The 14,291-nt window shown below is 38.8% G+C and overlaps 4 protein-coding genes across 4 annotated transcripts; 3 read left to right on the top strand and 1 right to left on the bottom strand.

Annotated features, from left to right (window-relative positions):
* Window positions 1-45: 45 nt before the first annotated feature.
* Window positions 46-849, top strand: cUnh14orf119 (chromosome Un C14orf119 homolog; the record flags this gene model as incomplete). The annotated part of the gene is made up of 2 exons (XM_079569284.1): window positions 46-587; window positions 676-849. The coding sequence occupies exons 1-2, from the start codon at window positions 102-104 to the stop codon at window positions 847-849; spliced, it is 660 nt and encodes a 219-aa protein (XP_079425410.1). The 5' UTR covers window positions 46-101.
* A 916-nt stretch (window positions 850-1,765) lies between these two features.
* On the top strand, window positions 1,766-4,161 carry dhrs1 (dehydrogenase/reductase (SDR family) member 1). The gene is made up of 9 exons (XM_079569230.1): window positions 1,766-1,928; window positions 2,193-2,343; window positions 2,529-2,672; window positions 2,752-2,831; window positions 3,126-3,258; window positions 3,332-3,475; window positions 3,553-3,622; window positions 3,701-3,781; window positions 3,864-4,161. Exons 1-9 carry the CDS (start codon window positions 1,771-1,773, stop codon window positions 3,998-4,000), a joined length of 1,098 nt encoding a protein of 365 aa, XP_079425356.1. The 5' UTR covers window positions 1,766-1,770; the 3' UTR covers window positions 4,001-4,161.
* Window positions 4,162-5,537: 1,376 nt separating this feature from the next.
* Window positions 5,538-9,303, top strand: homeza (homeobox and leucine zipper encoding a). The gene is made up of 2 exons (XM_079569010.1): window positions 5,538-5,909; window positions 6,777-9,303. Exon 2 carries the CDS (start codon window positions 6,804-6,806, stop codon window positions 8,703-8,705), a length of 1,902 nt encoding a protein of 633 aa, XP_079425136.1. The 5' UTR covers window positions 5,538-5,909; window positions 6,777-6,803; the 3' UTR covers window positions 8,706-9,303.
* Window positions 9,304-9,523: 220 nt separating this feature from the next.
* On the bottom strand, window positions 9,524-12,349 carry LOC306972885 (E3 ubiquitin-protein ligase RNF212B-like; the record flags this gene model as incomplete). Its single annotated transcript, XM_079569592.1, has 12 exons — window positions 9,524-9,596; window positions 9,670-9,700; window positions 9,769-9,820; window positions 11,136-11,190; window positions 11,275-11,299; window positions 11,386-11,426; window positions 11,499-11,527; window positions 11,601-11,703; window positions 11,788-11,894; window positions 11,966-12,040; window positions 12,112-12,164; window positions 12,250-12,349. The coding sequence occupies 12 exons, from the start codon at window positions 12,347-12,349 to the stop codon at window positions 9,524-9,526; spliced, it is 744 nt and encodes a 247-aa protein (XP_079425718.1).
* Between the last annotated feature and the right edge of the window lie 1,942 nt (window positions 12,350-14,291).

Genomic DNA, 14,291 nt, shown 5'->3' with positions numbered 1-14,291 from the left:
GGCGACAACGCCAACAAAAGATCTTTTGGAGGAAGTAGAGCGGCTTTTTCTTTGTTGTTGACCTGTTGTCAAGACAAGAGTCTTTTCATGGCAAAAATCGTATGATAGAATGCGCATTTCGCTCATCATTACTGAAACGTCCAGACGTAGGTAGGATAAAAACAAGATATTTCTGGAACATGGCGTGGTTTAAAAGTACAATTCAAGGCTCAAACGAGCCCCCAGAATCAACAGACTGCTCCGGTCGCTTTTGCACAGCATACAATCAACTCAGAGGATTAACACAGGAAAATATGCCCACGACGGCATATGAGTGGCCCTTTCGCGCCACTGCCAGCGGCCCCAAAGATTTTCCCTCTGTTCCCCACCATAACTCTCAAGGACCTCCCAGTCTGGAGAATCTGTCCTGCAGCTCTGCCACTAGACCACAGCCCATTTCCTACGTGACCCTTCAGGAGCAGCGGTGCGTATTAAGCTGGTTTCAGGGCTGGAACGTCCCTCAAAGAGAGCGCTTTATGCAGGATCTTTTGGGAAAGGCAGTACCTGGGAAGGTGTGCACCCTTTTGGATTCACTCAGTACCCTACAGGTAGCTTACTTTCTACATCTTTTTAATAGGCCTACATGAAATACAAATCACAAATACTTTTCTAACTTCACTCTTTCTTTACAAACAGGTGAAAGACAAACTTCCAAACATCTTTGAATGCCAACTCCGGCTGTGGACACAGTGGTTTGAGTCTTGGGAAGAAGAAGAGAGGAATCACTTTCTCCATATATTAGAAGAAAAAGACCCAGTTTTTGTAGCACAGTTTTACAGCTGTGTTGCAGGAACAGCTGGAAAAGACTAATGTAGCCTACTGTTTCTTTTGTACCTTTTGTATTGCAAAAAAAAAAAAAAATGTATTGCTCTCTGTTTTTGCTAATATGCCATCTGGAATTCTGGATATATTTTCATCATCATGATAAATGGTCTTAACTCTCAACCAAATCGTGCTTTCACCTTCACCTTGCTCTCAAAGCGCTTTATAGCAAGGAACCACTCACCCATTCACACTCTCAATCATTCACCATTGTACGTAGACTCTGCATATATCATTATTATTATTATATTATTATTATGTATTATTATTTTTGTGGTCTGATCTCCCATGGCAAGTTGTTGTTGTACAAATGGAAGCAAATTGCAGTAAATACTTAACAGCAAGTGTCAAGGGCTATATGTAGGCCTACTGAAGCATTATTTCATGGCAGTCCTCACAAAGCATTTCAAGGAAAGTCGTAAGCTGAGCCTATACTTAAACTTTCCCACACCAATTTATGCAGATACTAGGGGGAATGTAGGCCAAGTGTCTGGCCTAAGGTAACAAAAACAGCACTGAGGGTTGTAGGAACTGAAACGCAAATCTTCAGGGTTTTGTATCAATAACAATTTTATTGATTACAATGGCACGTTCAAAGAAAGGGAGAACACTTTACAACTGAGTTAATCAATTTACTGATTTTTAGCTATGTGCATATACCTAGGTATTAAATAGAGCTCGACATACGACAATAAGGTAGCGCCCTCTTCAGCTTAAAGTTACATTTTGTAGTTTGTCGGCCACATTTTAATAGTTCTAACCCATGTGTTTGATCTGCTTTCTGTACATCCGGCTAAAATGTGTTCTCAATTGCGTAGGAAAGTTGCGTGAAATTGGTGGTGGTAATAAAAATCAAAAGACATGATATTAAGTGGTGATCTTCCATAATCTTTTGGTTTGATCTCTGGGATGTGTCAAACCTCGCTTCTTCTCGCGAGAGTTGACACCTCGACGGGACGTTTTTGTGTAACTCCTGTAACTGTCTCATCATCTCTAGTATTCACTGCCCGGAGGGTTTGCTACACCTGTGCACCTGTGTGTCGCTGCGGCGCAGGAATTTGTTGCAGGTATGTTTCCTTCTTGCTCTTATAAGTATGAGGCATAATTAAAACAATATGCGTTCGCAAAGCAACAACATGTCTAGAAAAAGTTCGCTTTATTGTTCTAAATGTGCGTGTAGGGAAAAAAATAGCGATATAAAATTAAATCTGGCTTTTGTACGAATTCTACGTTCACTTGGCCCATTACTATATTGTTGATTGAATAATGGTTACATAACAGCCCGCATGCTAACTTTTTTCTTTCTTTCTTTCTTTCTTTTTTGTATAAAGCTTTAAAATGGCACTGTCCGGATGGGTTTGTTTGGTAACTGGTGCTTCCAGAGGTATTGGCAAAGGTATAGCCCTGCAACTCTCCGAAGCAGGAGCCACAGTCTACATTACTGGGCGCTCCGAGAAGACCTTAAATGAATGCGCTGCTGAGGTAAAAGTCTACTCTTCTGCTTACACAATATGACAATAACATATCATAAAGATAGACGGGCAATAGATTGCCACTTGTCTTGAAAAAATGTAGCGACTAATGATGGTACATGGAAAAATTAAAATTCTTATGAAATCTATTTATAGTAACATGGCATGCCAATCTCATGTGTTTATTGTCTAAAGGTTACACAAAGAGGCGGAAACTGTGTGCCAGTGATATGTGACTCGACAAAAGACACTGATATTGAAGAACTTTTTGAAAAAATTAAACTTGAGCAACATGGAAGGCTTGACATGCTGGTTAATAATGCCTACGCAGGAGTGCAGGTTTATCAATCATTGCTTTTCTATTACTTTAACATGAGTGTGCTTCAGCAACCTAACTGGATATTCAATGTTTTACCAGGCTATCTTTGAGAATATGGGAGTGAAGTTTTGGGAGACTGATCCAAGTATCTGGGATTCAATTAATAACACAGGTCTCAGGTAAGTCTCTCTGAGTAGTTCAATGGTTCCCTGTGCTAACCTGTGGTAGGCTACTGGGCTTTAAAGCAATGGGGAAAAAAGCTCAATATTATTTAATATTACTTTCTAAATATGTATATATTTTAGTTGATCACTTGTAGATATTCAGCAACATCCTTAACGGTAAAGATAGGGAAGTGTAGATGAAAGGATTACCACATACAAGACAAAGTTGAGAACCACCAACTGAAGCATACTGTCTTTTTCAAATACAATCTTATCTTGTATTTTACTTTATTCATGGTTTTCATTTAGGGGTCACTATATCTTCTCGGTCTTTGCCTCACGTTTGATGGTGCCTCAAGGGCACGGTTTGATTGTCACCATTTCATCTATGGGTGGGTTGCGGTATCTGTTTAATGTTGCATATGGCGTTGGTAAAGCAGCGGTAAGTTTACTTCATTTCATTAGTTTTGTTGGAAACGTTACAATTTGAGTGAAATTTGCTTGTGATGTTTAAGTGTGACCGACTGGCAGCAGACATGGCCTTTGAACTGAAAAATCGAGGAGTGGTTTCTGTGAGCCTCTGGCCTGGAGCAGTGCAAACAGAGTTAATCTCAAAGTTTGTAATGGAGAAAGATGTACCGCAGGGTGTTGATCCAAAGGTGGATAAATAACCAAAACGGGTTTATTAATATACTTTCATTTGTCTTGCTAATTTATGTCCCTCTTTTGAACACAGATGAAAGACGTCTTTGTCAATGGAGAATCCACTGAATTGAGTGGGAAGTGCATTGTCAACTTAGCACAGGGTATGCATCTTAAAATGCACTATTCTTGATATTTTATATTCTGTTTATTGATATGTCCCACTGTTTTCTAACCAAAAGATAAAAATCTGATGTCCCTGACTGGCAAAATTCTTATGACGGCAGACCTTGCTCTTAGGTATGGGATCCAAGATATTGATGGTGAGTAAGATTTTACTAATCACGCAACAATAGAATCAATTTACAATTTCCTTTACAGCTATTTTTTTATTTTTTATTTTAGGGCGCAGTGTGGCTGACTACACCTCTCTGAAATTTCTTCTGTCGCAGACTCCTTATCTCTCTTGGCTCTCACTTGTGGTTCCATCTTTCATAAGAGTGCCACGCTTTGTGTTTGCTCTGACCAGCAGTCGCTTCTGAGCAAAGCCTAATGATTTATTATTATTCTCATCATTATTATTTACAGCATAAACAAATATTTTATATACCACAAAATGAAGATACCATTGTGATGTCATAACACCAATGGCATGGCAGTTGGCATTCCATCCTAGCATCAGCAGGAAACTGAGCGGCGATCATTTATTTTATTACTACCGGAGCAGCAGCATCTGTAATATTTTATTTCACTTAATAATTAAATGATAGGTGGGATTTCTTAAAAGTTAACCCTGGATAAGATATTTGCCAAATGAAATAAGTTAACTCACTCACCCACTTTTGTTCAGGTGAGTAAACGTGGTATTAACTTTTCTAAGGGATATTGGAATGTGGGTTTTAATGCTTGGCCTAATGCACTTCTAGATGTTAGGCTAATAATTATTATCATAATCATCATGACAACAACAACAACAACAACACTAATACTAATACTAATACTAATACTAATACTAATACTAATAATTCAAACTTTTTTGGACACTCCCAAGACCCTTAACAATGAAATGATGATTTGAAGTTGTATAGAGTGCGAGTTCCGGACGAGCTGTGGGAGTGAGTTCCAGAGCATAGCAGCCACATTTGTTTAGTATTTTACCACTCGGTAAGAAACCTAGAGGCTTCTGAATTATGTTTTTGCCTAATCTAGGCCTGCACAATTAATTGCAACAAATATGGTATCGCAATTGTAATTGTGATGCAATATTTGTTTTGCAAGAACATCACTAGTCTTCCATCAGACATAGATGGACTCATAAAGTTAAGTTTTACTTTTCCTAATTTAGTTCCATTTAAGCCTTGTTTTGGTCCTGATTTAGCATTTTGTTAGTCTTATGTTGACACAATTTGCTTTCAAATTATGAAGTTTGTGATGAATGTAACATAACGTATTGAAACAAGTTCAGAGAATATTGCAATTGCACTATCTTACACCGTAAGTTTTTTTGTTTTGTTTTTTTCAATATCGTGCTGCTCTATACCCTATTGTGTCCATATCAAAAGCAGATGTTTGATGTTTTTTAAACTTCAAACAATTCCTATTAATGTTGAATTATTTTGAGTATGAAGGACCTACACTACACTAACTGTGATTCCTTGTCTGTGTTAAACGAGCTTCATAAATTGAAGCAGTTGACTGTGCCAAGTTTGAATGAAAAAATGTGTTAACATTTTTTGAAACATCTTTTGTTTGCCATTCAAAAACATTGAATAAAAAGTTTGAAACTTAAATGTCTGTGTAGGTTCTCAGTCGTCTATCTTAGATGGAGATTCTTGAGTCATCTTCTTAATAGACTGCAAACGAAAACCTTCATCTTTAAATCTAAAGTTTAATTTTGGGCGAATAATAATACTAGGGCCCCTTTAATGGACATATTTGAATAGGCGTGTCCTGTGTGAAAAGGACTTTTTTAAATATATTAACAGGCATATTTCTGAGCCAATCGACAATGTGCTCGCGCAGACAGGCACACCCCCAGTGTCGACTCATCTGAACCTTCTGGGTTTCCTGGTCCTCAGCCCCGCCTCGCAACAGCCTGGCCGGACGGGAGGAAACACTTGGGTTAAAGAGAACAAAAGCAACCACGGTCCGGCCGAAACCGACGACCTGCCTGTTGTCATAAACCGACCGGGTTCCCGTCATACTGGGTACTTGTGCCTCTTGAGGCAGGAAGCGATCTATTACTCAACTCAAGGCGACGAACTTGCATGTTTGTATCTCAAACGTAATCCGCTGAAGTGCCCGTTACTGGCAAGGGTCAAAAAAGACGGTGTTGTTTTCATTGTGAATCCCAAAACTTCAAGTCCCCAGGATAAAAGTGGGGAAAGGCAGGTCTCGGATTACTTCTATTTCTTCTATTCTGGCTTACAATCAAGATAAAGATCTATCTGGGTAAGTTTATTTTTACATTTCAGTGTAGCGTGTCTGAGTGCGAAGTGCGCCTGTGCAGAGACGCATTTAGTTAGAAAGTAGCTACGCCATAGTAGGGTTTTCTGCTTTTGTTTCTGAGAACCGCGAGTGCAATGCATCATCTAATTCTAATATTATTGATCCATGTTCAACCATATATCGGCATGCAACAACATCATCCAAAAGTTTGTTATGGGAGGCCTACAAAACAGGCTATCGTGTCGGCCAAACTATTGACGAATACAACTGAACGGGTTACTTAGGCCTAATGGGACGCTAACTTCTATGGCATAGCTAAACTTTGGCCGTGGTAGACATAATAACGGAGTGGTGCTTTTATTTTTTATTCTGCTGATAAAATGAGTTGCTCTTCCAATTGAAATATTGTTGATATTTATACCTGACCAAAAGTTGTGGTTGGTATTTCAGAAAATCAGGGAAAAACACCTGTTGAGACTTAATGAGCGTAGTTATCAGTAATTTGGACTGAGTAAACCATGATTAACACACGTACACTTTTTGGTTTCGGTTGCAGTATCTGAATACCCCAATCTTTGAACCAAAGTCCTCTAGAAGTCCAACAAAGCCCGTCTGGGTGAGGGTGAGAAACTTGATTGCCCCCACCCTTTTTTACCACCAATCCCCCCACTCACACAAAACAAAAGTCAGTCATCCACCACACACTGGGGGAGGGGAACTTTGGATACGAGTCGTTTGTTGGTAGTACTTGTCAAAATCAGGAGTTAAACTCCTTGGGGCTAGGGCAGAGCAGTTGTGTTCACTCCCCCTCCCAATTAACTAGAGAACAATATAAAAGGAAACTAAATGAAACTTTTATTTCTCTTTTAGGTCAAAGAACATCCTTTGATAACCCAGATGGAAACCTACGGTGGAACTGGCGACAAAGACGAACCAGTGGACCTGAAATCCCCTTTAAAAACCAAAGGGACAAATTCAAACTTTGAAGGAAATTATGAAGCGAAAAGTGAATCTCAAAACAGATGTGGCAGCGAGAAAAGTAGTATGGGTAGTTTCACTACAAATACTAATTCAGTGGTGTGTCTGCCTCTCGTGTCTGAAGGATTAAAGTTGGTATGGACTCAGTCAGATCAGACGCGTGAACTTGACTCTATTCCAGAACTGGTTCAGGCCTTTAATTTATTCCCGTATCCATCATCTCGAGAGGTTAACCTTCTGGCCAAGGTTTGTACTCTGCCACTGGATAAAGTTAAAGTGTGGTTTATGGTACAGAGAATTAAATATGGCATTAGTTGGTCTTCGGAAGAAATTGAGGAAACGCGCAGAAAACTGTCTGTACCTGAACTTTACGAATCATCCGAAACTTGTGAGGATGAGATGGAGATGAGGAACAAAAAGAGGAAATGGGGTGATGTTATAACTGAGGTTGAGGCTGAAGCCGAGTCATTATTTACAACCACAAAAAAGAAATCAACATGCGAGTCTCCCGATTCTTATAAACCAGCCAAACATACAGCTCCCTGTTTCAGCTCCAGTCTTCCTCCCCCACAAGATTCATACTATTATCGCTCACCAGTGCATAAGCCAGAATCACTGTCAGGCCCCACCCTCAACCTTTCAGAGACAAATTCCCAACAAAACAGTCAGAGCCGTTACAGAAAGTCTAAATCTCAGCTTGCAGCCCTTCGCAAGAGCTTTCTGAGGGAAAACTGGCCATCAGAGGCTGAGTTAAGACGGCTGACGGAGGAAACTGGGTTGAGTCGTAATGACATACGTAAATGGTTCAGCGACAGCCGGTACCAGCTCAGAGTTGGCCGAGGAAGTTTGGCAGCTGCTCAGAGCTTTTCCGTCAACAATGCAGTAGATCTAAAACAAGATCAAAGTAATCAACCTATTCCACTTGTTTCTCCAAAGCATCATGAGCAAAATGGTGCTCAGGTCAGTGAGGAACCTCCAAGCAATGGATCAAGACATTCTGATTTCTTTCAGAATTTTTTGTCGAATAGTTTGGAAGCTTTTAAGGACAAAGACCTTGAAGCAGAGGTGTATGATTCAGAAGATCTTTCAAGGGACAGTGAAGATAATTTGAAAGATGGCGAACCTGAACAGCCACTGCAGCTCACGAAACAATGCGAGACTGAGACAGAGGTTTTACAGGAACCAAGCAATTTAAAGTCCTCTTCCAATTCTCCCCCCTCTGGCAGCCCATTGCCATCAGTGTCTCCGGTTAAACGACTTTCAAACAGCATCACCACATCAAAGAAGTCTGTCAACTCTGCTAAGGCCATCCCCTCACAAACACCTCCGAGTGTCTCAACCGCTTCTGCGTCCCCCATCCTCACTCCTGCTGGGCGACCACGCAAGACTAAGGAGCAGCTGGACGTGTTAAAGCAATACTTTTTACGTTGTCAATGGCCCAAAAGTGAAGACTACACTGAGCTGGTGAAACTCACTGGTTTGCCTCGCGCTGATGTAATTCAGTGGTTTGGGGATACACGGTACGCTGTTAAAAATGGTCAGCTACGATGGGTAAAGGGAGTACGAGACCAATTCTTAGCTGAACTTAGCTCCCAGCAGAATGGTCTAAATAATGGTTCAACATCTCGAATTGCAGGCAGCCGCAAACAAAAATCATCAACTCCTGATATCCAGCCTTTGGTGACCTATTATCATACAACAGGCCTCTTACAAGAAAAAGATCTTGACTCACTTTGCAAGAAGTCAAAAATGAGCTACCAGCAAGTCCGTGATTGGTTTTCTGCACAGGATGCACCAGGTCAGACTGCCGCCACGGATTAAAAGTTATTCTGAACATCTAACAAAAAATTCAACTGCTAAGTCTTACGTTGCTTTAATGAAGCCACATTTTACGGCCTATTTTAAGTTTTCTTTCCCCAGATGTTGCTGTTTTCTTTTTTTTGTTTTTTTTTGCTTTAATATATTTTTGTTGTTTAAATGATGTTCTTATTTAATTTTAACTTTTTTTTTCTTTTTTACACTGGTTTATTATGTTGTAGATTATCAGTACCACAAGTTGTATGATGTAGCAGAATAATATAAAGTGTTGTTCATTACTACGATACGGTCAAAATGTTACACCAGCATTAAATTATTAGCCAGTGACAATGGCCTTAGCTCTAATAAACCCAATATTTCTTTCAATGAAAGCACACTGGACATGTACACTTTAAATTGACATCTTGCACTTTTGAGAGCCTGCTGCTACATATCAATTGAGAAATGTAAGAATGCCATCTATGTTCTTTGTCTACGCTGTTGTATTTTAATGTGCTTCAGAGATCTTTACAGTTTCTGGGCCCGTCTAACACCGTATTGCTGGCCTATGATGTCTTCCTCTTTTTGTACAGTATTTACAATACATAAAGTTTGTCTTTGGAAAAGCTGTTCTTTGTTTCCCTCAAGACATTTTTCATTCACACAATTGAACTGTTAAAGTGGTCACACATTATTTGGCACCTAACATGAATATCAGGTCTAATTTAAATGTTTGATATTAAACAAAGTCATCTGAAGAAAAAAGGGAATAACTTTAATGCGTCGTCAACAATTCATTATGACAAATTATTCATGACATATATGTAAATCCCAGCAATATTTTATCGTCTAGGTGACTGTACTGATAATCCACTTATGAATGGGAACTGAAAAACCTGTGGCGTCTGACTGGTTCTGAAAACCGAAATATAATTTGACTAGATGCTCACAAATTAATTTATGCTCCAAAACAGAAGTGACATTTTACCTCAAAGGCGTACTGAATGATGTAGGAGTTCCTGTGAAGGAAAAAAAAAAAAAGTATAAAAGTGAAATGAGCATTAAAACATGAGTTTTGGCCTCTTACTGTGTCCATTGTCCTGCAGCGAGCTGTGACTGGAGGTGGCCGATCCGGGTGTCTGCAAGAGTACAATGGATGAATCTTATTTTTTTTATTAAACCTTCCTTTATTTAACAAGGAAAGTCTCTACAAATTATGAAAAACAGTTAAAATTTAAGTTGGATGTGCTCTCAAAATCTGAAAAGGTGTTCAATAGAATAAATGAAAGTCTTTTTGCAACATGTTTCATGTACAAGGAGTGTAAACAAAAGCCTTTCCCCGTGCAGGCAACAAAACAAATACCAACAAACGATTATTTTAACACAGACTGTAAGAATAATCAAGTCTCCGTGTGACGAAATTATAGATGGAGGACAGTAGTCCAAGCATGGCCTTTTAACAAAAACAATACCTGAACAATCCTTTTTTCCGATGACTATAGTAAAATATTCGTCATTTACAACCATCTAACTGAGAACAATAATCATAATTTATTCCATAAAAACTATTTTGAATTTGTATAATTTATTTGAGGTGGAGAAAAAAGAAACGCATCAAAACTTGGATGTGGTACCTGCTTTTGAGACTTTTATTTTTGACACCAGTAGTACTTAAACTTTATTTTCTCAATACCATACTGGTATCGTTTAGCAGGGCCAAGCCCTAGTCCCAGCCTCCGGGTGGGGCCATCCCACTTGAGAATACAGTTCTCAATGGTGGGTCAAGCCTCTACAGTTATAATGGGAGTAATGAGAAGCATGATAAACCACGCAATCCTTTGACATTGAGCCGAGACATTCGTATACTTGTAGTCTATAATAGATTTTTTTTTAAATGTAATGACAAGATGCATTATTTTTTTTACCTCAAAAGAAAAAAAATAAAAAGTTCGAGTTTTTTCCCAAGATTGTCTATATAAGGCTAGTCATCAAACAATACACCAAGGCATTGTCTGTATGAACCATCTCCATAGCATTTCCACTGTGGGGATAGTTTGATATACTCAGACTCATTATCCATGGCATACACACAACACTCACCGTTTCCTCTACATTCACACTCTAACTGAGCAACAATAGAGATATATATCTTCTATTGTTTTTTGTTTTGTTAAATTGCTCATCCCAAACCTAACCATCTAGCCATGGATTGGAATCTGTAAGATTTCTACTTTTTCATTCACTTCCGATGCTTTAAAGAGTAACGGCAACACCACACCATTTTTACATTATGAATTAACTAAACCCAACTCAACACAGTTTTCCTGCAACAGTTTTGGTTTTAGATGATTTGACTGGACTAGACTAATTTAGATCGAAATATCAATCACATTACACACAATCAATGACAACCTAATAACTGCTTTAATTACACACTGTAAGCACAGAGCTCACCATGATCCCGGCACCTCTTTCTCTGGCCCATCCCTGTGACTCAGAACTTATTTGACTGTAAAGGAAATTATCAAACAATAAATAAATTAGCTGTTACAATTCAAGAATTAATTCATCTGAAAAACTTTGTATACCTTACCTCATTGTTCTCAATCGAGGAGTCACTATCAGCAAAGAAAAAACAACAAGTGTGTACAACGTATTAAAACTACTGCCACTGATACAATATCTATGAATTGAGTAAGTTTACCTGGGGACGTCACAGCCACAGGGAGTGACATTCTTTGATTACTATAAAAAGGGGGGTAAAAGGTCATTGCATTCAGACACGGCTTTGAAGAAATCAAGTTTTTTGTTTCTCACCCATCTGCTTGGAACTGCCCAGGGGAAACCTAGTGAGCAGGTAAAATAATACATGACGTGAGATTCTGTGGGTTCAAAGATTTAATGTATTAAATCATTTACCCTTCTCTGTGAAAGTGGCTTTTTCAATTCTGCTGTTTCCCTTTGCAGTTCATAAAGTTGTTTTTTCAGGACGGCATTTTCTTTTTTGAGATCAGTGAGTTGTCTTTAAAGAAAAACATAAATCATTTCAATTTGCAGTCAGACACAACAATTAAATGTCTTCAATAAAAAATAGATATTATGTCACCTATAACAGTGCTCAGTGACTTCCTTCAGACGCATCTCTAGCTCAGCAGCTTTGTGTTTGAAGTGTGCTGTGACACTTTCCATTTGTGTCCTTTGAAAATGGGCAATCTAAAAACAACAACAAATAAATAAATTAATATTTATACAGATTTTTTTTATTGATGAGTGTTAAAACCAACCTGTGATATGTGCTCTTGGTGTGATTGGATGAGCTTTACAGGGTCCTTGAAAAACACTTTTTCTTGTGGTTTCATCTAAACAGCATCGATTAATATATTCTTAATATTTGACTTTGTATTATGTCAAAGTAGTTAATTAAACTCACCTTATCTGTAATGGGTAGAAAACTGCACGTGGACCTACATACACCACACTGTTCTATTGGAGAACGAAGATAAAAAAGAATGTTACTTTGAAGACTTTGAAAACAGGCACTAAGAACATATGAAACAAAGTTTCTTACTGGATGTAATGCATTTTTCACAGCAGACATGACCACAGCTGGAAACTGCATATTTTGACGCTGTTCTCCTAAAACACTGGTTGCAGTGGAACCAATCCATTTGATGTTCCTAAATATCAAAATACTGTGCATAATTATTATTTTAATATAGCCTAAGGCTGTCAAAGTTAACACTTTACTCACGATTAAGTAAACTACACTCCAGAAGCCTATTTTACGGTTTTAATTCTCTTGGCTTATCGTCATGGCCTGCGCCAGAAATCCCGCAAATTTTACCAAGTAGCCCAGTTTACTGTTTGTATATCCACGAAAAGATAATTACAAGAAATAACATGGACTAAGACAGTACTTCATAAAAATAGTTTACATTACCCCTCATGTAGATTTCAACTGAGGAAATTCTGTCAACAATCTTTTTTTAGCATTAGCTTTGATATGGGGCTCTCTTTGTTTGTGATTGGCGGAAACATTAGCACTGCGCTCCCGCCCTTTGGGATGAAAACATACATTTAAAAAAAATCTAATAGGAATGGTAAGGCATTGAAAAGTAGGCTACTTGAACATGAGAAAGAAGTAATTAGAGAGTCGGCATACATTAGATGGACCTTATCCTTGACACAAAAACAAAGAAAACAATTAAAGCCGCAAGTGGTATCAAACATCATATAATAAAGGTTAGATGTCTCGTACGCGCTGCTGGCCAATGGCAATGCACGGCAAGTTTATTTGTAGAGCACAATTCATACACAAGGCAATTCAAAGTGCTTCACAGTTGCATAACATTACAGGAAAACAGATACAATCAATAACAATATCAACATAAAATTCATTAATTACAGTAAAAGGCAAGAGTGCAGATAAAATAGCCTACTTTCAGTGTCATTTACATGGGCAAATAGAACTGTTTTCAGCCTGGATTTGAACATTGTCAGAGTTGAGGCCTGCCTCACATCCTCATGAAGACTGTTCCAGATTTTAGCTGCATGAAACTGAAACGCAGCCTCACCATGTTTATTATTGACTCTGGGAACCACCAGGAGACCCCTCCCTGAAGTTCTCAGGGGAGATGGTTCATATGGCTATGTCAGAGATGTACTTCGGCGCTAAACCATGAAGACTTGTACACAAGCAGAGCTGTTTTAAATTCTATTCTCTGAGTGACAGGAAGCCAGTGCAGAGACCGGAGCACAGGACTAATATGGTCGTATTTCCTTGTTCTTGTCAGGACTTGAGCAGCAGTGTTGGAGCAATGGAGGGCGACGTCCGCACACTGTTGCCATCTTCCCACTCGTAATATTGTGTTTCATGGTGCATGTACTTTTAAATGACCATGACTTGCTTAATCAAGAAAATATTTCAACATGTTCCAGCTTTCAGAATTATAGCCATGTTAATAACGTTTGTAAGAAACCAAACCGCTTGTAAATCCGTCAAGATTTCAGCGAGATAAGAGGATTTGTGTTTGTGCTGATCGCTCCCTTATAACTTGAGCTCGCCTGAAGGCTTCCCTGTGGCAAGATGGCCGCTAGTTATGCCGGAAGTAGCTCTGCCTTAAGACATCTAGCCTTTATTATATAACTAAAATCCTACACCATAGACCGTAAGAGCGATTATTCTAACACCCCTATTCACCTTATTCTGGAAGTTTGCGTGGGTGCTGCCCATTTGTCCACCCCTTAGCTCTAAGTTTACGTAAATATAAAATCAGTTACATGGACACAAAGCCACGCAGAAAATTCTGCTGGGCAGAATAAAATGAATATGCCCCGCGCACCTTGCATTGCTATTCAGTAGGCCCTTATACCATGCTGGGCCTCAGGCCTAATAATAGTAATGATTAGGAATTAGAGGTGACATTCCAAAATACGTGTTCAAAGTCACAGCTTTCATGTTTTCGATGAACTGGATTGAGGAGAGAGCAGCACAGTGGTTAGCGCTCGAGCGTTTTGTTAAACTGTATTTCTCAAAGTATTGTTCAAAGATGAAACCCATTAAATCCATGTTATTTCAACCCAAGTGTATCATGTGATTCATTCATTTTT

The sequence above is a fragment of the Gobius niger genome (assembly GCF_951799975.1).
Source record: "Gobius niger genome assembly, chromosome: 13".
Lineage (NCBI taxonomy): Eukaryota > Metazoa > Chordata > Actinopteri > Gobiiformes > Gobiidae > Gobius > Gobius niger.
The sequence above is the reverse complement of the archived record's forward strand: the minus strand, read 5'-3'. Positions and strand labels throughout refer to the sequence as shown.

Bases quoted from the DNA above. Each gene is read 5' to 3' on its own strand.
- dhrs1 (XM_079569230.1), top strand. From the start codon at position 1,771: ATGTGTCAAACCTCGCTTCTTCTCGCGAGAGTTGACACCTCGACGGGA. The intron at 1,929-2,192 runs GTATGTTTCCTT...TTTTGTATAAAG, and splicing joins GGCGCAGGAATTTGTTGCAG to CTTTAAAATGGCACTGTCCG. The intron at 3,476-3,552 runs GTGGATAAATAA...TTTTGAACACAG, and splicing joins CGCAGGGTGTTGATCCAAAG to ATGAAAGACGTCTTTGTCAA.
- homeza (XM_079569010.1), top strand. From the start codon at position 6,804: ATGGAAACCTACGGTGGAACTGGCGACAAAGACGAACCAGTGGACCTG.